This window comes from Mollisia scopiformis (assembly GCF_001500285.1).
Source record: "Mollisia scopiformis unplaced genomic scaffold LY89scaffold_33, whole genome shotgun sequence".
Lineage (NCBI taxonomy): Eukaryota > Fungi > Ascomycota > Leotiomycetes > Helotiales > Mollisiaceae > Mollisia > Mollisia scopiformis.
Window position 1 is genome coordinate 472,287 of NW_017263613.1, and position 19,658 is coordinate 491,944.

The 19,658-nt window shown below is 46.2% G+C and overlaps 8 protein-coding genes across 8 annotated transcripts; 3 read left to right on the forward strand and 5 right to left on the reverse strand.

The window, feature by feature from the left end:
* Window positions 1–1,451: 1,451 nt before the first annotated feature.
* Window positions 1,452–5,369, reverse strand: LY89DRAFT_711723 (glycoside hydrolase family 27 protein; the record flags this gene model as incomplete). Its single annotated transcript, XM_018217924.1, has 4 exons — window positions 1,452–2,385; window positions 2,472–2,940; window positions 3,913–3,956; window positions 5,350–5,369. The coding sequence occupies 4 exons, from the start codon at window positions 5,367–5,369 to the stop codon at window positions 1,452–1,454; spliced, it is 1,467 nt and encodes a 488-aa protein (XP_018062676.1).
* Window positions 5,370–5,766: 397 nt separating this feature from the next.
* LY89DRAFT_765174 (uncharacterized protein) lies at window positions 5,767–6,686 on the reverse strand (the record flags this gene model as incomplete). The annotated part of the gene is made up of 3 exons (XM_018221661.1): window positions 5,767–6,121; window positions 6,169–6,262; window positions 6,320–6,686. Coding segments are annotated over 3 exons (732 nt in total), but the record flags the coding sequence as incomplete, so codon positions are not given.
* Window positions 6,687–6,935: 249 nt separating this feature from the next.
* Window positions 6,936–8,337, forward strand: LY89DRAFT_765180 (uncharacterized protein; the record flags this gene model as incomplete). Its single annotated transcript, XM_018221662.1, has 1 exon — window positions 6,936–8,337. Exon 1 carries the CDS (start codon window positions 7,273–7,275, stop codon window positions 8,335–8,337), a length of 1,065 nt encoding a protein of 354 aa, XP_018062678.1. The 5' UTR covers window positions 6,936–7,272.
* Window positions 8,338–9,291: 954 nt separating this feature from the next.
* LY89DRAFT_789133 (uncharacterized protein) lies at window positions 9,292–9,830 on the reverse strand. The gene is made up of 2 exons (XM_018223225.1): window positions 9,629–9,830; window positions 9,292–9,576 (listed from the first exon to the last, which is right to left on the reverse strand). The coding sequence occupies exons 1-2, from the start codon at window positions 9,702–9,704 to the stop codon at window positions 9,305–9,307; spliced, it is 348 nt and encodes a 115-aa protein (XP_018062679.1). The 5' UTR covers window positions 9,705–9,830; the 3' UTR covers window positions 9,292–9,304.
* Window positions 9,831–11,497: 1,667 nt separating this feature from the next.
* LY89DRAFT_600178 (uncharacterized protein) lies at window positions 11,498–12,358 on the forward strand (the record flags this gene model as incomplete). Its single annotated transcript, XM_018210146.1, has 3 exons — window positions 11,498–11,672; window positions 11,727–11,858; window positions 11,904–12,358. The coding sequence occupies 3 exons, from the start codon at window positions 11,498–11,500 to the stop codon at window positions 12,356–12,358; spliced, it is 762 nt and encodes a 253-aa protein (XP_018062680.1).
* A 181-nt stretch (window positions 12,359–12,539) lies between these two features.
* LY89DRAFT_630177 (acetolactate synthase) lies at window positions 12,540–14,919 on the reverse strand. Its single transcript, XM_018211232.1, has 5 exons — window positions 14,618–14,919; window positions 14,511–14,550; window positions 14,332–14,454; window positions 12,946–14,272; window positions 12,540–12,890 (listed from the first exon to the last, which is right to left on the reverse strand). Exons 1-5 carry the CDS (start codon window positions 14,626–14,628, stop codon window positions 12,586–12,588), a joined length of 1,806 nt encoding a protein of 601 aa, XP_018062681.1. The 5' UTR covers window positions 14,629–14,919; the 3' UTR covers window positions 12,540–12,585.
* A 685-nt stretch (window positions 14,920–15,604) lies between these two features.
* Window positions 15,605–17,309, reverse strand: LY89DRAFT_765186 (putative allantoate permease; the record flags this gene model as incomplete). Its single annotated transcript, XM_018221663.1, has 7 exons — window positions 15,605–16,152; window positions 16,213–16,233; window positions 16,290–16,667; window positions 16,721–16,792; window positions 16,844–16,894; window positions 16,945–17,102; window positions 17,155–17,309. 7 exons carry the CDS (start codon window positions 17,307–17,309, stop codon window positions 15,605–15,607), a joined length of 1,383 nt encoding a protein of 460 aa, XP_018062682.1.
* A 1,245-nt stretch (window positions 17,310–18,554) lies between these two features.
* Window positions 18,555–19,609, forward strand: LY89DRAFT_567928 (uncharacterized protein; the record flags this gene model as incomplete). Its single annotated transcript, XM_018208561.1, has 5 exons — window positions 18,555–18,655; window positions 18,756–18,885; window positions 18,938–19,320; window positions 19,378–19,473; window positions 19,522–19,609. Coding segments are annotated over 5 exons (798 nt in total), but the record flags the coding sequence as incomplete, so codon positions are not given.
* Between the last annotated feature and the right edge of the window lie 49 nt (window positions 19,610–19,658).

Sequence of the window (19,658 nt, forward strand, 5' to 3'; positions counted from 1 at the left end):
ACCAAGCACACGAGGATAAGGCCAACAGAATGTGTGCATTCAGGTAGACGACAAATAAGGGTAGCGCTCAAGGTAAATTCAAGAGACTCGACCTCGATGCTATATATCGTGAAATAGAGGGCGAATTCACAAGACGAAACACAATGATCGATTCAACAGATAAGAATTATGGAAGTTTTCAGTAATGATTTCAGTTTCATTAAAAACGTATCACGAGCATATATGGGATGGAAGTATTTCATGTTTAAGATTTGAATTTGTGAATGGTCTTCAATAATGCAGGGTCTAAGCCCTAGCTAAGAGGTTAAGAAAATATTTAGGAAATGGCTAATGTATTAGCCGACTAGGCTTTAAGGAAAAGGAGTAGGGAAACTTTCTCCTCTTTTTTTGGTTTTTTTGTCTTTGCAGTTGATCGGGACGGGTTAGCTCAGAGGGCCAACGCAACGAAAATAACTAAGGAAACAGCCATTAAGGCGTCAAAGAAAAATACATCCAATTTTTTGGGGTTTTGATGTTTTCAAGACAACAGTCAAAGGGAAAACCAAGGAAACAGCCCACTGAGCTTCAAAGAAAGATAACAAGGAAAAACAACTAGAAGACTGGACCAAGAGCCCAATGGGTCTGGACGACCAGGACGAAGAACAAAGACTCCAGAAGGAGAATTGCCAGTAAAAAGGCTGGGAACATCTCGAAGCCCAGAGCCAGGAAAAAGCTGGCAAACAAATCAAAGACAATTGCCAACAAAAAGTCTCCAAGAGATTCCAAGCCTAGATCATGAAGGTAATGGATGAAGCGCATAAACCAACGAGAATGCTTAGCCAGTTCTGCCAGGGCGGTAACGTACAGTATGTATGAGATCTCGTAGGCATCCATTCTTGAGACCAATAAAGAAATCCAATGGATTAGAAAGACAAGAGTCAAAAGCGAATGGTAGCACAAGAAAATTACCAAGAAGGATCCTCGGAGAGAGTCTAGGACTTGCGCCGTGAGGATACCTAGTAAGAAACATTCCCCAGGGAACTGCAGCATAACTGCATAGAGATCTTCTCCTCGAGCAAGAGCAAGAAGTGCGTTAAAGATCGTGGAGATTTTCATATTTCTAGAGCGGTTGGTTGGTTGGTTGGTTGGTTGTTTGATGTGCTTGCTTAGTTGATTCTTGTGTTACTGTCTTGTTTGTTCTGTGTATGTATTTGAGGAGCACGAAAGGGAAGAATTGTGGCTATTTGAATATAAGATGAGGCGATTGTTCTTGTTGACCATACATATTGTTCTAGAGAACAGTTGCTGTTCTGATAAGCATTGCTGGATCTCGATTGTTCTCTTGCCAGCGGTTAGTGAAAGCGCAGCAAGTCCACAAGACAAAAAAGGTCTTTATTCAGGATAATAACTCAGAAAGGGCATTCAACCTGTTCCAATATCAATCATGGAAATCCTCTCGGCCTTCGACTCCTTCAATTCATAGCAGCGAATTTATACAGAACGCTCTCCCCAGGACCAAGCTCTGAAGCGATGAAAGTACTCGTAGTTCCCAAATCTGTGTGATCCGGTCCCCCTTGACCCCCACCCCCCAAAACCCTCCTAACACTCCACGCAGTTGCACCATTTGGCTGTCCAGCCGCAATGCCCAAATCAGCCAACGAGATGTTCACCAATTGAGTGCCTTCCAAGCTAGTCCCAAATCCTCCTTGACCTTGATCGGGACCATAGTTCGCAAGTACGACTACTGCATTCTGATTATCGTTGTTTGGGCCTGCAATCCATGCTTGCAGCTGTACTGATGCTTGAGAGCCAGGAATGGAGCTGCCTATTGGATTTTTGGGCTGCATTGGGAAGTTCGCGGTGAAGTCAGCTATGGACAAGAGCTCGGGGTCATATAGCAGCTCTTGGCCTAATGTATCGATCTGGGTGAGGTCAGACCCAGTGATCAGGTTAGCTCCTGCTCCGACCCAATGAATAGCTATCGTATACCGCTCGACGTCGGACACGCCGGTAAGAGCAGCGGCGTTTCCAGTATACATGTTATCCATATCAGGATGGATTTTGATGGGGAGGCCTTGACGAGTAGGATCTTCTTCCTGTTGATTGATGAAGATGCGGTAGTTTTCAATTGCTCGCTGCACTGTTGCAAAGGAGACCAGTGTTGGTTGTCCGGAGTTGTTGATATCCTGATCCGTTCGTAAAGAATCAGCGTTATTTTTCCAAGTCAACCAGTCGCCTAAGTTATCTCGATCCAGTTTCCAAGAAAGGTCGAGGGGCATTTGCCGTCCGGACTGAGCGATGGCATTGTGATATGCTACAGCGGCCAGAGAATTGTTCGCTGGAAGACTTTCACCTGCATCAGGACTACCAGGAGTCATGTAATCCATCTTAATCATGTCGACACCTCTGGACAAGAATAGCAGTATGTCAGCATGTGTTCATTTAGTGATTATATTGTGTTTCCGAAGGTAAAAAGCACACAGACAACTTACATTGCCGCAAAATTGTTAATCACTGAATTGTGCCATTGCTGTACTCCGTCCTTGCTGAAGTCAAATGTTTGCCGAAGATTGTAGCTGGGCTGACTTGTATCGAAAAGGGTACCAAGTTGAATGTCTGTACCCTCGACGGTCACATCGGCATCAGAAGAAAATGCACCTGGCAAAATGTATACGCCCAACAACTTTCCCTGAGCATGAAGTTCATCTGCGAGACCGGCAAGGTCTGGGAACGAAGAAGGATCTGGCACAAGTCGACCAAATGGATCGCCACCGTTTCCCGACCAGCCAGAATCGATGCTACACAAAGTGTATCCAGCAGTGGCATTGAGTAAGTCGCATTGTGTCTGTACGTTCATCTGGTTGAGAGCTAGGCTGTTGGTTCCAAGGGCCTGAAGCCCAAAGCTGTTCCAGCCGCGGGGCGGCGCGGTGAAGCCATTGGCACTAGTGCCGTAGAATGGTACTGATAGGAAAGTCTGGCGGGAATTGAGGGAAGTAGAAGACGCTACCGTTTTTGAAGTAAAGATAATTGTCGAGGAGACTAAAAGTGGGAATAGTAGTGGGACGATCATGTTGAACTGAAGATGGGCACAAGCAACAAGTCTCTGAACGCGATATCCTCAATTTAAGTATCTAGGCTATGAATATCACTATCGATGGCAATGAAAACTTTGCTTGCGAGAGTGGATTATTAACGAAGATTGGTAGTTGTCTGACATTGTATTACTCAAGAACTACATTCTTCTTGTCGGTGTTGCAATCAAAGTGGGGCAAGGAAGTGATCAATAGAGCAAGATCGACATATAACATCATCTTCACTCTCGTATTCTATTATTCATCTTTTCAAAGGCTGAATAAAGTAAGCCGAAGGTTACATTGCGGGGAAGATGATGCGCGACTGTGCGGCCGACCGAACTTAGCGGCGGTAAACGAGCCGTGGCAACGAATAAATAAAATGTCCGTCTTCTGGAATTCAGTTCTTCCCACTTCCTTATTGATAGTTACTCGGCCCGACATTAGGTGAGGGAACAGACATCAATTGGTACTTGACTGATTTGGGGGAAAGAGAAGCTTGGCCTCAAATCAGCTCACGTGAAATCCCTCTTCACTGCGGAAGCGTGCAGACTGCTGACAACCCAAAAATAATCTCAGTTCACAGGGAGTAGTATTTAAAATAGTTATTTTCCTTTCTTTTTGATAAGAACACCCACCGTACATGCACATCTCTTCTCAGTACATCAACAACGCGAAAAGTCCTCCAGCAAACGCGTACATTATTACACCATTCCCCTCTTGTCAAAATGCGTTTCCTACCTCTGCTCTCAGTCGCAATGCCTATCATATCTGTTGCCAATGCCGCAGTTGGTATGCAAGTCAACTACTATACCGACGGCGGTTGCTCGGATTACACTACGCAAGCCCCCAACGTGCCCACCGATGGGACGTGCTATGACTACCAATGGGACGGTCAAAACAGTGCTAATATTGCGTACTGCAATTTCAGCCGTTTCGAGTACTGCACCTGCACTTTTTACACTCAGCTTGGATGCCAGGGTGCTTCGCAGACTATTAGCAATCCTGGTAATAATTGTGCTTCGAACTATGGGCATGGGTTTTACTCTTTCAGTTGCGCTGGTATCCACGGACTGAAAGAATGATCCTGTACCTATCAGGAGGAGATTTACTGCGGAACTGCTGAATCTAGTATGTATGGAGTCGGCCCTGGATGGAAGCGGTGGGAGTTGGTGTGAGAGGAGAAGGAAGTATGTCAGACGTTATTTTGGGGGCTTCTTGTATTGCACCTCGTATTCTACCCACATGATGAATGCGGCCTAAAATTATAAAATGATATATCTTCTGTGAGACATTTTACAAATTGCGGTTGAATTTGCTGGGTAGAATCGGACAGTGCAGAACTTAGATCAGGGACGTCAGGGCATCGTATTGAATCCTTTTGTGTTTTGAGGACGGATCATCTTGGCTAAATATGGATGTTTCTGTTATCAGAAGAATTGGGTACTAAAATACTTGAAGAAACTCAACGTATGAAGTGTCCGTAACATAATTATGAGCTCTTGGAATTGCTCTTACGGTACGTTGGCATTGTCTGACAACGACCTAAGTCTAGCTCTTGTACCCTGATCCAGAACACTATGTCTTTGAACCAAAACAAATTAAAAAATGCAAAGGATTATCTAGCCTATCCCTTTACATCATAACATCATTGTGGTAAAAATCATAAACACTTGGCTTGAAACATTTGCAGGTATACATGATTCCATAAGCCGGAATCAGATCAACCTTGGTCCTTGTATCCTGTCTCCCTTCGCAATTCAGGTCAAAGCTGTAAAGTTGCTGGACGGTGTATGCTTTGCTCCGGACAAGTTTCATTCGCTGCATATATTGTTGTTAGTCTGGGCACAGAACCATCTTCCCACCTTTGGCACTTACCTTTGATTCACTTTGGCGTCCATATTTCCCTACGTCAAGCCATCCTAGCAAACAACGACGTATTCACTAAAGTCCTGTCCGCATATTTGATATCCAACGTTTCTGATGAGACCCCACAATGTCATTGCCGACATTCGTGCTCAGATCATTGGCAAGTGCATACAATCGATGCTGAATACACTGACCCTGATCTTGAATGATCCATTCTTTAGTCAACAACATGACTCCTGCAAAGCACAAATAGCTTGGTCCGTGGCATGAGGAGAAACATCAGACAGTATATCAACATTGTTGTCCCCTGTAGCAAAAGTCCTTCAGCCACCCACTGTCCAACACCGAGGAGATCGTCCCGAGCAGAGGAACCCTTTTCATCTAACCATTGTCCAACACCAAGAAGAGCCTGCGGCAAATCGAGAAGAACCGGGCTTGGGAGCTCTGCATGTCAAGTGAGAGTGTACCTGTGCTGCATGTTGTCGAGCTTTGAGATAGAAGGGACCGACGACGTGGGGAGATTTGAGAGACTTGCATTGACATTGCTTGGGTGATGCGTTTGAAGAGACTCGGTGGGGGTCGTCGGTCTGCACTGATCGATATATCATCCTTGACCGGCATATGCTCTGCCGGTCGGCCCCGTGTCTGCTGACTTTTGGTCACAGCGTTATGATGGTCTTGTAGGAATGATTGGATGATTGGTCTGTATCTTTGGTAGGGCGGTTGGAACCATTCTCTGAGTGGGTCACAGTACTCATTTCTTGGTTGTATTCAGGCGTATACTTATGACACCATTGATCCACCCTGCCGTAACATCATGCAATCTGTTGGTTTTGGTTTACAACTGCTTGATTTGACCGCTTTCTGTTCTTTGTTTGTAGTAATTTGAGGGCTATTTGAAAAATTCCACAAGACCTAAAAATATCTCAGCTCAGTTTCCATCTTCCACAAAATATTCCAACGCAGCAATGGTATAACCAGTAGGATCTTCTTCGCCACCATTGATCTCACGTTCGGTGAGTGGTTTGAAGCCCATGTACTTGAAGAGATCTGCGCCCATAGAAGTTGCTAAGACTGCTTGATTGACTTGATCCATCTTTGTCAATTCAAGACCCCATTTCGCCAAAGTACTGCCATGACCGCGTCTCCAATATGCGGGATGAACAGCAGTTCTTTCCATGGCAGACGCATGATGGAAGTATCTGCATACGAGTCAGTAACTCCATTTTGCAGTTGTGAAGAGTCGTACTCATGTTCAAGTTCTCCATAAACACCTTGAATGATTTGTACTCGAGTCGGATTCTCATCACGATGAAGATATTCTGGCAAATCAGGATAATTACCTGTCGGTTTTGATTAGACACTAGATGAATGATGAGATGGAATGAGTTGAAACAAACTCGACGATGGCTGAAAGTGCCCAATCCGTTTGCAACCAGGCTCTAATTGCCAGACAGCGATGCCAACAACTACCTCGTGTCCCTTCTCCGGAGGAGTCCAGCCATTGTCTACCGGGATGGTGGCGTCGGTCTTCGATGACTCGTCTGGTTCGTATTTGTCCACTGCCACCAAGACAATCATTTTCGGGTCCTTGATCAGCGTGGTGACTTCATGTCGAAAGGAAAGAATAGTATCTTGAGGGTATTTGGAATGGTATGGACGCTCCCAGATGAACTGTTCAGAGTAGCGAAAAGCCGCTGTGTAGACAACTCCGAGGCGCAGCACGTCTTCTGGGGTAGCAAGGTGCAGCGCACCAAAGGATGGTGGACATTTGATCGTTGCTTAAGAAAAGCGATCCGCAGTCAGATTACGATAGTTGACGATTCTGCCCTCTCGAGGCAGCAGCTTCACCTTGTTATGAGGACTTTCGAAGACCATAGAATTGTGAAGCCTCACTGTGGCGGTGGGAGGAGGCTTGGGAGCATATTCGGTAATTACCTAGCGCCATTTTTGCTGAAGACAACCTCGGACTGCTCCTGCTGTCTTGGTATGTCGCCATGACCAAGGGATCCCAGACCTGAGCATTCGATGTCCGGGTTTCTTTCGATCTTCCCTACGTTGCGCATGTGGCCGTGGCTCACGCTCCACGAAGCTAGAAGCACCGTCGAAGTGGACCTGCCTCGCTACCAGGCAAACGTCAACTGGAGACTATATTACGCCCGATCCACGGCACAAACCTCCTAGACAATTTGATTGCAGACTGCACGTCGACTTTAAAAGAATTTGAATCTGGTCTTCTCGTCTCTCGTCTAACAATCTTCCAGCCTCTTTTCCAGATATCCTTCTTCAGTTCATCGACTTCCGAGTGCCAGACCCGAATCTCAAGCACGAATCCTGCAGACATACCGTCCAAATGGCCACTCTGAGAGGAACAGGCGCGCAAGAGGCAAGAGGCGACGTCCCAAAGTTCAATCTTCTACCTTCGAACCCACCAGAAGACCTCTGCCAATCTCGTTTCTATGAGCCATCTACAAATGAGGACATTTTGTATTCTTGGCGTAGACATAAGGAAATCGAGCACAGACGGAAGCAAGAGAGGCGCGCTGGGACGCCGATGGTCCTTTCCACGCTTGGGCCTCTTCCTTCTATCGACCTCGACGATATTCAAGATTGCTACAATAAAGCAACGGCCATCTATTGGGCAGACTATCGATTTCACTTTAAGACCCGACAATCACCCTTGACCTATTCCGCGAAAGCCATGAACGTTATTTACCCACAATGGTTCCTTGCTAAAGTACACAATACCGACATCGAGTTTAACAATTTTGTCGCCAAGACGATCAATTTACAGGATACTGAGATGTATCGGTATGCTGTTGATACTGAGGTGTACCAGCAGACTGTGGCTGACGTCGTTAAAACACATAAATCGCTGTGCAAAAGACTAGCCGACGTGAAGCCAGTATTTGAGAGCTTGGTCTATCCTTACATGCCGAAGCGCCCGCTTCTCAAGGGAGCTTTGTTCTTCGGTGTCGACGAGGAGTTCATGTACTATAGACTCCGACCTCTCTTTCGTGCGCTTATCATCTTCGTCGACAATCCACTCTCAGAACCTCAGGACCTACTTGTGAAGCTGATTCGAACTGGACTCGAGGATAACTTGAGTGCTCCGATCGACTTCGACAGTATCAAGCCCGAAATCAAGTCTCAGAATGATGACGGTACAGTGGTTACGGTTCCCATCCAGACTGCTATCAGATTCGTCACGGAACTGGATGAACGAGAAAAGAAAGCGTTCCCTGACAAGGAATACGAGGAGGGTCTGATATCTCGATCTCATGAAGGACTTGAATATTTGAGAAATGGGTTTCACATGGAAGAGACATACACTGGCAAGGACCCGGAAGGACCCCACACGACATGGGTCGATCACTCGAGACTGGAAGCAGTGGTCGTGCCGCGTAGTTGGGTTTGATATTGCTTGATCGTCGGCTGAGAAATATGAATCTTGACTTCCTTGCTGCCGGGAGAGGCAGCTGGCCCAAGTCGGATTAAATACCCAACGAGTCAGAGTTCCTCGATAAGCAACGGAAAAGTACTAAGTACCTAGAAGACCAGAACTAGACGAGGATATCTATATCGGAAAAAGAGAGACCAGGACAAGAACAATCTTTCTGGGAGGCACCACCAGTGACAATCGTTAGAAGGGCATTCTGTTATAGCAGAGCATGCTTTTATGGAAGGGTACATTGATATGGAAGAGTATGAATCGTAAATGCCACAGCCATGGTACAACGACTACCAGTAGCAACAGGCCGCAGGCTAGATATTCACAAGACAAGGGTTGCTAGAGATCGAGTAGTTATACCCACGTTTGACATATATGGCTTTGACGCCACTGACTACAGATCTGAATCTAATGCAGATACATATCTTGAGAGAAATTATATGCTATGGGACTGCCTGAATAGCAACAGTGTTGGACTGTCGGATGAATTTTTTTCATCGCATACCTAGGTAACGGTTGCAAAGCACAAGATCTTACAACCAAGGAATGTAAAAATGTTCAAGACGTCTTACGGTTCTTAAGAAGCTCTCAACAGCGTGCTATTTAACACTCTCTGGTCCCGTGGGACGAAGGGCAGGGCGGATTTCAAGGATTGATAAATGATTTTATGTGGCATCTACCCGAAGCTTGATAGATGTGAGGCTCACTGTTCATAACGAACTGTGGGGACCTGGTTGTACACCAATAGGTTGGAGGACCGACAAGCCGGTACATAGGGAACAAAGACATGATTGCATTTGGAGGGAAGCTAGCTATCGTATAAATGTAATGACTGACATATATTTCCCAATATCTCCTTAGTTCAGCACGCTGCATTTCTCCAGCCAGTTCTTCAATCTTCTGGTGTAGACCTTTTCACTCGTCCGACATCGTCTCAGATCAAATCGTTTGAAGCATAGGATGAAACGCCTTCCTCTCCCACTGTGAGCATAGTATCGGCTTCGAAATTGCGATTAGATGCATAAGAAGAGGAGTCCCCGCTGCCAATGGCCAGCATGGGATCGGCTTCAAAGTTGCTCCTGGTCGAGTATGAGGATTTGTCGGAAGATCCCACCGCGAGCATGGGATCAGCTTCGAAGTTCGAGCGTGCAGCATAAGAAGAAGACTCGGCGACATTTACTGCTAGCATGGAGTCTGATTCAAAATCTGCACGAGATAAGCTTCAATAACTTTGAGTATATCTCACGGGTCGTAGTACTTTGATATGCTAAAGGTGCTGCTGTTGTAGTTGCGAGAAGCGAAACAGACCAAAGGAGGAAAGGTTTGAGATTCATGATTCTTGCCTTTTGATTTGAGGCTCTGAAAGTGCTTGGGGTAAAGAATATTGTGTGGAGGCTGAAGGGTGAGATCAAGGTTTGTCTTAGAAGATCGCAAGACCAAAGACTCTGATGACTTCAGCCCTTTGTTTTATGGTTGATTTTCACCACATTGTCCCCCACCCTACTATCCAAGAGAGATATTTGAGCAAGGCGGGGTCATGCATCTTAGCCGAAAGAGAGAGCAATCTAACTGTTTCTGTTTTCTGCATGGTCACACTGTAAGTTCCTGTCTTTGCGAACACCAAGTTATGTGCAGACAATATTGGGGATGGTTACGTGTCTCCAGATAGTTGAGTATGCACTTTGGGAACCCAAAATCCAACTTCTCTGGTCTTTCCCGGAAGTGTGTGGATGTCCCACAACCAGTCATATTCAGAGCAATCGTCGCTTAGAGCGTTCCACTTCATGACAATACAAGTTAAAGCTGCGAGTTCAACTGCCGAGATTCTACGGCATCTAGCTTTCACTGTGGTGCAATCCATTGCGCATGCATACAAGGCATTATCGGGTAAATGATAGTCATGATTTGCTAAAGATCCTGCAGTTTTCTGCAGTCTGTTTCCTGGGACCATCCTGTTCTGAAAACTTGCATCAGAACCAGCGGCAGAACCAAAGTGCCGGGTCCTTCCCAAAGAGGCTTACCGAATTCGAACCATTGGCTGGTTCTCACCAACCTTTCACGACAGAGCGACGGCAACACTCCAACTCGCCCACGATATGACCATGTTACTGTTCCTTAACTAAAGGGTAAACTCATCCATTGACTCGGTTATACATCGCAGCGACATATACTGGGTTGCTAGAACAAGGTCCGGGAGTTTTCGGGTTGCGAAATTCAGTCAGGGCTACATTTTACAAGATAAAGCACCCTTACTGCTGTGAAACTTTTGCAGATGGATTGCTACCCATCAAGCATACAATTCTATCATCATCCAGGATTTCAGAACTATAGCTTTGCAGTTTCAGTCCACGGCTAGGGAGCACGACGGTCCCACAAAGTGTGGCATGCATGCAACCAACCACCAAGAGTTGTCTTCTCGAATCATCATACGACAGAGTACTGCGCATTGATTCGGGTGCAACACAAAGGCGGTTAAAAATCATTTGTGTGTGCCCAATTGAGTAGCAGGTGCGTCGATATGTGAGTTGCAGGTCAGATTTGTCCAATGCAGATGGTATACGTAGATGGTGCTTAACAGGTAGTCTTGCAATGCACTTACCATCCAGCAAGAATTGTGGATACAAAGCTGTCTGAACTTGACTTTACCCGTCAGCAAACTCTTCGGATTGACCTTTCGATTGAACTGAACTTGGTGAGACCTACTGCTATGAACCCTGTCATGGAGATGCAATGCAGGAAATAATATCTGGAATTGGCCACGAAAGATTTAACAGGGTTCCTAAACTGTTACCTAACTAGGCATGTATTGAAGCGCACTAAGGACGCACAATGGTCCGGTCAGAATTTCGTTAGGTTTAAACGTCTCAGCTCAATTTTCCACCAGTGATATATATTGTCGCTGATCAACAGTCTCCCTTGTTTCAAAAAGTTACTCCCTTCCTCAATTTACACATCTTATTTACCCGAATACTCGGGGTCTTTTCGATTCCCCTATTCAAAAGTTTTGGATAGCGTCATAAAAGCACTCTACTCAGACCAGAACTTGCTCTCGGCCTCCAGTCTCCTGCCCATCAATTTCAACACCGCGATGCCTAAGTCCTCTACGCAAGATTATGAATCCGAATCAATGGTTTTGTTAAGAGACTGCGAGACACAATCGCAACAAAAACGATGCTATCGACAACTCTTCCTGAGATACGCACACCTCGTCTCCTTCATCTTATGGGTTGGCCTTTTTATCTACATAGTCACTCTCCACCGAAGTCTCCCAAAACATTGCCTAGAGAAATTCAACAGTTATTGTAAGTACGCAAATAGTATTACATATTTTCATGCTGAAGGACAATTTTCCACAGCTCCTATCTTGGAAGCCATCAACGAGAACGATTTTCAAGATGTCACGTTTACATATTCTCTCTGGTATAAGTCTCAATTCAAAGGGCCACCGACTACTGAAGTCGAGGATGCATGGCATTCTATAATGAGATGTAGGCCACACTGTTCCCTTCAGCGGTAATTCTAACAAGCAGCAGATGGCGAGATCAGGATCCCCGCTTCCGATATTCTGCGTATTGGCCATAATCTGAGCTCGGTTCAATTTCCTCCGGAGCTGGGAGGTGGCTATGTCGCAATTGCGTCCGGAACACATGCAATCCACTGCCTTCACTACATTTGGCAGGATCATTACATCGACATTATGCCAGAGGTCAAATCAAAAGCAGAGGCGATTCCAGAGATGTACGAGCGGCATTATGAGCACTGTGTCGACTACATGAGACAATATATCATGTGCAAATTCGATACAACGATCATTCCACTGAATTGGGTGAGAGCCCACCAAAACCCAACGCCAAATGGAAATACGATTCATAAGTGCGTCAATTGGAACGCACTACAGAACTGGCTTCAAAAGCGGGCTGTGGCAATGCCTGATGGGTTCAAATGGAGTCAACCACTAAATGCAGTGGTTCTGGATGATAATCCATGACTGCGTGTCCGCTAGCATCCCAAAAACGGTAGAATGCTCTTTTCTTACTCAAGGATCTCCTTCTCACTCTGTGTTTGAGATCACGAATGATTCAAAGGCTTGCAATTCTGGAAAGATCCTGATTCTTTTGTGTCCACTGTTGGTGTCGATACACCATTCTTGAATATGATCAAATAGTCAACACATCTTTATATTGGCGCTATCAATCTATATCTTGCACAATAGTGTTATCTCTGGACCATGGTCTCTCCCATCTCATCAACACTGAGTACAGCTTCCACAAGAGCACCCCTCCCATCTTGAACTGCTTGTACAGCTTGATGTAGTACCTCTTTCAGCTCGCTTGCTGTGCTCGCTCTTGCTGCAAAAACGCCACTGTCTAAGCCCCCAAAGCTGCTTCCAGCGGCAGCTTTAGCAATACCCCCATAGTCAGGTGGTGGATCAAAAGATATATGCATTTGCTTGTTCGTGGCGGTTGCGCCCAGACCATGAGGATGGACAAGCTCGTAGGACCTACGGGGGGCATTCCAACCTAGCAGACATATAGTGTTAGCACATAAATCGAGTCTAGCCCTACACACTCTCACCTCGATTATTGAGTACCACGGTCAAGACCGGTATACCGTATCGGGATGCAATCCAATAGACGCTGCTTGGAACACTGAATAGATATGTACCGTCGCCGACGACTTGGCAGACGAACTTCGGTGAACCACTTATATCATAAGACAACTTAACTCCAAGCGCAGCACCCCCACTCCAACCTAGACCTGCACCACCACAATTAATCCAGCTTCCAGGCTTCTGAACTTGAAGCTGGTCGGATAATGGCATTGCGCAAGTCGCAGCTTCAACAACATAAACAGTATCTCCAGGCACCGTTGACTTTATTATGGCGCCAGTCTGATGAATATCCAGATAACCATCGGGAGACGGGATGGCGATTTTAGAGAGATTGTCAACTTTCATGGCATGCTTTCTCTGCAGAATCTCCCACCGGTCGCGGTAAATGGGGTTCCGGAGGGTTTCTTGCAGATCAGGAGCCTCAGCAAGATATTGGTTCAACTGATTCAATGCAGTGTAACTGTCTGCTTTCCACCTGCCATTCGCGGGAAAGAAAGAGAATCCGATGGTTGCGTTTAATGGGTCGATGTCAACTTGATAGATCTTGCAAGCTTCCCGAGGAGGGTTTCGAGATGGAATCCATGGAACATCGCAGTCCAAGACAAATATCATATCTGCCTCTGTAGTTACCTGGTCAAAGCTCAAGCAAAATCCTACATAGCTTGGATGTCCCGCCGGGAAGCACATGTCGCAGCCGCCAGTGTCCAGAACCCGTAAACCTGGTATACTTTCTGCGAGCCGAACGAGCTGTTCGGGGCAGGCGTGATTTCTTCCCGAGTATCCTGTTATGACGAGGGGCTTTGTGGCTGAGACCAGAGCCTGTGCAATAGTTTCGACAGCTCCTTGAGGAAGAGCTGCAGGTCCGATAGGGCCATGCTTTTTTTCGTCGATGGTGGACACTTTATTGAGCTTCTCGGCCATGACTTCTCTGGCGCCGGTGAGATATACCGGGCCTTTCGGATCACTAGAAGCTAGCTGCATTGCTCGGAAAACCATTTGCTTCACTGTAGAACCTGTTCGAATGTCACCGGTATATCGACAGTAGTCTGCAATGATAGCCTTCTGATCCGGGGCATCTTGAAGCCAGTGCTGATACTCGGTACGGGAACCATCACACCCTCCTTCGGTGTATGGACACAGACCAGCAAATATAAACACTGGAGCCCTTCCAGTGTTGGCATTGTGCATAGCGGCAGCAATAGCTTGAGTACCGACGTCGACGTGTACAATTACAGCTTGAGGCGAGCCAGTGGCGCGAGCCCAGCCGTCAGCCATAGACACCGCAACCATCTATGACAAAACGATAAGTCAATCACAACTTCAATCAAAAATGCTAAGATAGAGCTTACTTCATTGGGACAGGTATATATCTGCGGAAATGTGTCCTTCCTCGACTGTTGCCCTTTCAGTATTGCTTCGATAAGGCTCGGGTGGTCTGAGCCAAGATTTACGAAGCAAGCTCGGACACCTGACTGTAAGAATAATGAGCAATATGTAACGAATTCAGCAATTTGCGGTGAGGTCATACATCCCACAAAGCCTCGAAAAAGGCATCTGATGCAGTGTATCTAAAAAGTCAGCGCGCGTCAGTACTTTTCGAAACATGATTCTTCCAAGAGACTAAGGTTTACCTACTCTGAAGGCATCTTTGGTTGGGGAAATTCTGCCAGGGTGAAATTGGAACGAGAAGACGGAGCAGTCCTAGAAAAATTCCCTAGGATACCTCGTCAGCTTGTTAATGACAAGAGTCGTTGTCAAAAGGCCTGGTGAATGCGAAAGCTCTCAAAGTTCGAATGGTTGCACAAGTGAGTTCTTTGTTTCAGTTACAAGCTGACCGGGATCATTTATTAGCCGGCTAATACCCCAAGCTGTTCCCGAATCCAACAATGATAAATTTAAATGCCGTGAGAGGTTCCTCGCGAGTTGTCCCGCTATGCGATCTTCTTTGCAGGGCAGGGCCAGATGATTACTCCGACTATCAAACCCTGCCCTCAGCACCAAATTTCGAATCCCGACGTGTTGGTTTCCGATGCGGCTGGCCTTCTTGATTGGCCTCTGCAGAGCGCTGCCATCAGTCAGTCTGTGCCAGTGCCGCGCGGCACGTCCCTCCCGCTTCCGGCTGCGAGAACCAGCATCTCGGTCGACAAGTCAGGTATCATTGAGCTATGAATTCGGTGGTACACGTCGGGCGTCGCTCATTGATGGACGCACTAGCTGATGTAGGGCGGCAGATCCTTTACAATCCACCTGATTGGGTGGATAATCAAACTGGCTTGCATGTTGGTCGAGTTAGCGGTGTAGCCATCCAGGAACCAGGGTTTGCTGCAAGAGGACCTAAGCAACCATTGCGCAATGCGACGGATTCAGAAGCTCTTGCATGGATGCAACACCATTATGGAAAATTGCTCTTGCTCAACGCACAAGCCTTCCCGCTTTGGACTGGGTTGCATATTTGCAGAGGTAATTCATCCTTCCAAGTTACACCTACGTGCTACTATCCACCAAATGAGATACATGCCTAGTCCAATACTCACTCACTCCAACAAGACATAGTCTGCGGAACGTGAAAGCTACCTGACAATTGTACCATTTTTGACGATGACCGACTTGCCGTTGGATCAGTTAATACTGAAATGTTCTCCCGTTACCTGTTTCACCCCTGGAAGATGCGTTCTTTCTCCATGCAGAGCCGCAGTATAATATCGCTGCTGCAGTGCAGATACAAGTGGCCCCCATGCAGATTGAGTAACCAGTGTGATAATACGGTGCATCGGCTTGAAGGAATGAAAAAGTGGCAATGATTCCACCACAGTTTCCAAACCCAATCATCCACGCAGTGCCAATAGCCCTCTCTGCATGGCTTCGTAAATTCATGACATACCAACACACGATGACAGCACCGCTGGAGAACGTACCCATTGCTACGAGGCAGATTCCAGCATATTCCACAGCTAAATTATGATGTACAGTCATAAGAATGGAAAGTCCAGAAACTGTTAAAGCAATCCCAAATGCAATGAAAGGCGAGCGGACTTTTGCTCTGTCAGATAGATACGCCGTGATAAGACAAAGTACCATGGCGGCGGCGACTGGTGGCACAGAATGGAGTTGAGTTTGAACGACAGAGTAGCCGTAAGTCCTTATTATTGTTGGTGTAAAGTAGGCAAAAGCTGCCACGACAGGCATGTCAGTTCCAAATGGGCTGAGTAGCATCAAAAGAATACACTTACAGTATATGGGTATGACAACACCTGTATGGACATAACTTAGCTTGATAGTCACCAGATCGAACACATAGGGAACTTACCTAGGTACATTACACCGCCAAGGACATTCCCGATGTCTTTGAAAAATGCTAGGACGTCGCGAGGAGTAACGTCTTGTGCCTCGTCCATACTGCGCGCCCGCGCTATCACGAACTTCCTCTCTTCCACGTTCAGCCATTTTGCATTTTCTGGGAAGTCAGCAACACAAAAAAAGGCTACGATGCCAACGACTATTGTTGATGTTCCTTCTAGGATGAAGATCCATTGCCAGTTGTGATGACCACGAATGCCGTCCATATTTGCGATCGCAGATGCAAGAAGACCTCCAAAGGCAGTCGCTATTAGAACAGAACACCAATAGAGTGTGAACCTTTTCTGCGATTCTTCGCGTTTGTACCAGACACTGATAAGATAAAAGCCTACCGCTCTCGTCAGCAACATAGTCTAAGGTTGCTCTGGACTCTGAACCCACTTCCAGGAAAGATTCCCGCTTCTGCTAGGCCGAGAAAGAATCTTGTAACAAGAAGGCCACGGTAGGTGGTGACTATTGAAATCGTTAGAACATGTCTGATTTGCAAGCCTCGATTCAATCAACCAAAGCCTTGACCTAGCATAACAATTCCAAACGCCAATATGCATCCTGAAACTAAATAGAGTTAAAGTATGATCTCGATTTTCATCTTCAAGAAGACTTACGCCATACTCTTGGCCGAAACCTCTTCATCAAAATGTTTGAAGGTATCTCGAAGAGGATATATGGAATGAAGAATATAGTCAAGGCAATATTCTTCTGTACGCCCACCAGTTTCAGGTCTTTCGGTAGGCTCATCGTCAAGGCGTTGGAGATGTTGACTCTTCGGGGAGCCTTGTCAACAACAATCGAGCATTGTCACTTGAATCACATACCTATCAAGAAAGGCAGCAACGTAAATGACGAATAGCATTGGTAACAGTCGTCGATCTATCCTCGTCACCAATGCATGTTCGTCGATTGAAGCTGGGCATTCGAGCGGCAGCCGCCCATTGCCACTGCTGGTTGAAACGTTGGATCGCGGAGTCATCTCTCCGGAGCCAGTTGAGGCCGCAGCTGCAGATTCTTGAAGGTGGAAGGATACGTAAGCTGCTCTGTATTTAGGGAATGAAACTTGGGACCAACCTTTCCCCTCCATGTTGTTAAGGTCTATGATCAACACTTCTTTCCAATGTTGTGCAACTAAACTGGTCTCAGGCTCAATGTGCGAACGACAGAGTACTGCAATGTATTGAGTGAGGGTGTTCTGGGAGCAGACAGCGCTCTGGGTAGGCAGAGTATTAAATGAAACTGACAAGGGAGGAACATGGCGTATGCTCACGGCTAAATTGATTTCTTCTCCTCATGGGTCTCGGGACTTTTTTGGAGAATATATCGAAATCCCTACTCAGTGATTTGCTTTCCTAACGAGGACTTCACCCTGATTGGACGATAACGCAGGTACATATTGGATTTCATGCCTACGCATTGATGTTGGTTCTCAGCTCCCGCCGCTTACACCATTTCAATTATCCCTCCATGCAATGCACGATGGCAAATCAACTGCGGATGGACATTGGAGTCCATGCCTCTCCTAACACGTTGGTTACCAGATTATCAGACATGAGGACGTTCAGCCACTACTGATTTGAGCACTTTGCATTGCAGAATCAAATACGAGCTGCATGCATCTTCTAGGGCTCGTGGTCTTTTATCCGTGTTGGTTACCAGATTCCCGGGTTCGTCGAATCCCATGGATAATGAGGATGCACAGTTTTCCCTTTCAGAAAGGGATATGATCGCTATATTCTTCATATTTCTCTACTCTGCACATCAAAATGCCTTCCTTGTAATCAGGACAGGAAGGTGGGACAAGCCTTGTGTGATGATATGGATCTTGTTGTTCACACTGCAGCTATGATTGGCAGGAGTGAACTGGAGATGGAAGCATGGTTTTGAAGTCTGGGAAGTTGACTTTACTCAGGTGCGAATCAAATGCACAATTCACTACGACCCATTCTATGTTTTAAATGCTACCTCTGCCTCACAATCCGAGGTCTATTGGTTAGCATTCTGCAAAGCGATAGCTACGAACAATCTGACTGACGTTAACCCAAATACCCAGCATAAACTCAGCACGCTATCTTCAAGGACGGACTTGAATCCCGTTCGAGTATCCACATTTCATTACCTACCTAGGTAGACGATGTCAGACTCCCAAAGGATACCTGCGATACCCGCCCCGCCGGGGCACCTGGCTTTTGGAAATGACGAGACGCTTTGGAAATGGAATGTACTCTGCGTAACCATTTGTTTGACCTGCGCAACTATTCCATTTTTCCTGAGAACCTATGTTCGAGCTTTCGTTCGCCGAGAATGGCTGTTCGAAGACTGTAGGTTCTGTGGGAACAAAACTTTATGATATCTAACGACGTACAGATATGTCCTGCGTTGCATGGGTAAGATGGCTCTAATTCAAATGCACGCGGCCCGAAAGTTCTTTTCTGACTTGCATAATCAAGGGAGGCCTCGTTAGTTATTGTGGTCTGATGACGACAGTGATGAGCAGACATGGCGGCGTCCACCAGTGGGATCTCACTGCGGATGAAGTGCATAGCGCCCTTTTTGTAATATCGACTTCCTTACAGTGCTATTTTCAGTGGCTGACTTGACTACCAGTGGTTTAACATCACGTCGATTGAGTACGGCATCGAAATCCTCATTTGCAAACTCACTATTTTGACGATCTACCGCCGGGTCTTCGTTCCTCAGCGTTGGGAATTCTTTGATATCCTGCTACGTATTTTTGAGGTTATTCTGATTTCGTTCTATTTCTCAATTACAGTAGTGAAGATATTTGAATGCAAGCCAAGGGCTCGAATCTGGAACAAGAAGTTGGCCGGAACATGCATCAACGTGAATACCATGTTGAATACTAGTGGCATGTTCAATTTTACGACCGATGTCCTCCTATTACTGGTTCCAGTGAAATCCGTCTGGAAATTACAAATGAAAAAGTCGAACAAAATCCGAGTTGTTTTGATTTTTACATTTGGGATGATGTAAGATCCCGCTGTCTTGGAGGACTTTAAGCAACTTCGCTAACACACCCTTTCCAGCGCTCCTGTTTTCAGCTTGATAGGATTCCTCGTCCGCGAAAGAATCAGTCACTCTCCTGATGCGACTTATAACCAACCACTGGTTCTATTGTGGGGGTGAGTTGCCTGGCAGAAGTATACCTATGATACTGATAGCCTTGCTAGTACTGCGGAGGTCTCAACTGGGTTCATTTGTATTTGTCTTCCTCCACTTTCAATCTTCTTCCATCGGAATAAGCCAAGGAAAGGTCCAACACAAAGCATTCTCAATGGCGAGTCCAACAAGTTTGGTCCTGATAGTT

Bases quoted from the DNA above. Each gene is read 5' to 3' on its own strand.
- LY89DRAFT_789133 (XM_018223225.1), bottom strand. From the start codon at position 9,704: ATGAATCTCAAACCTTTCCTCCTTTGGTCTGTTTCGCTTCTCGCAACT. The intron at 9,577-9,628 runs GTACTACGACCC...TATCTCGTGCAG, and splicing joins AGCACCTTTAGCATATCAAA to ATTTTGAATCAGACTCCATG.
- LY89DRAFT_630177 (XM_018211232.1), bottom strand. The intron at 14,273-14,331 runs GTAAGCTCTATC...GTTTTGTCATAG, and splicing joins TATATACCTGTCCCAATGAA to ATGGTTGCGGTGTCTATGGC. The intron at 12,891-12,945 runs GTGAGAGTGTGT...TATGTCTGCTAG, and splicing joins CGTGGTACTCAATAATCGAG to GTTGGAATGCCCCCCGTAGG.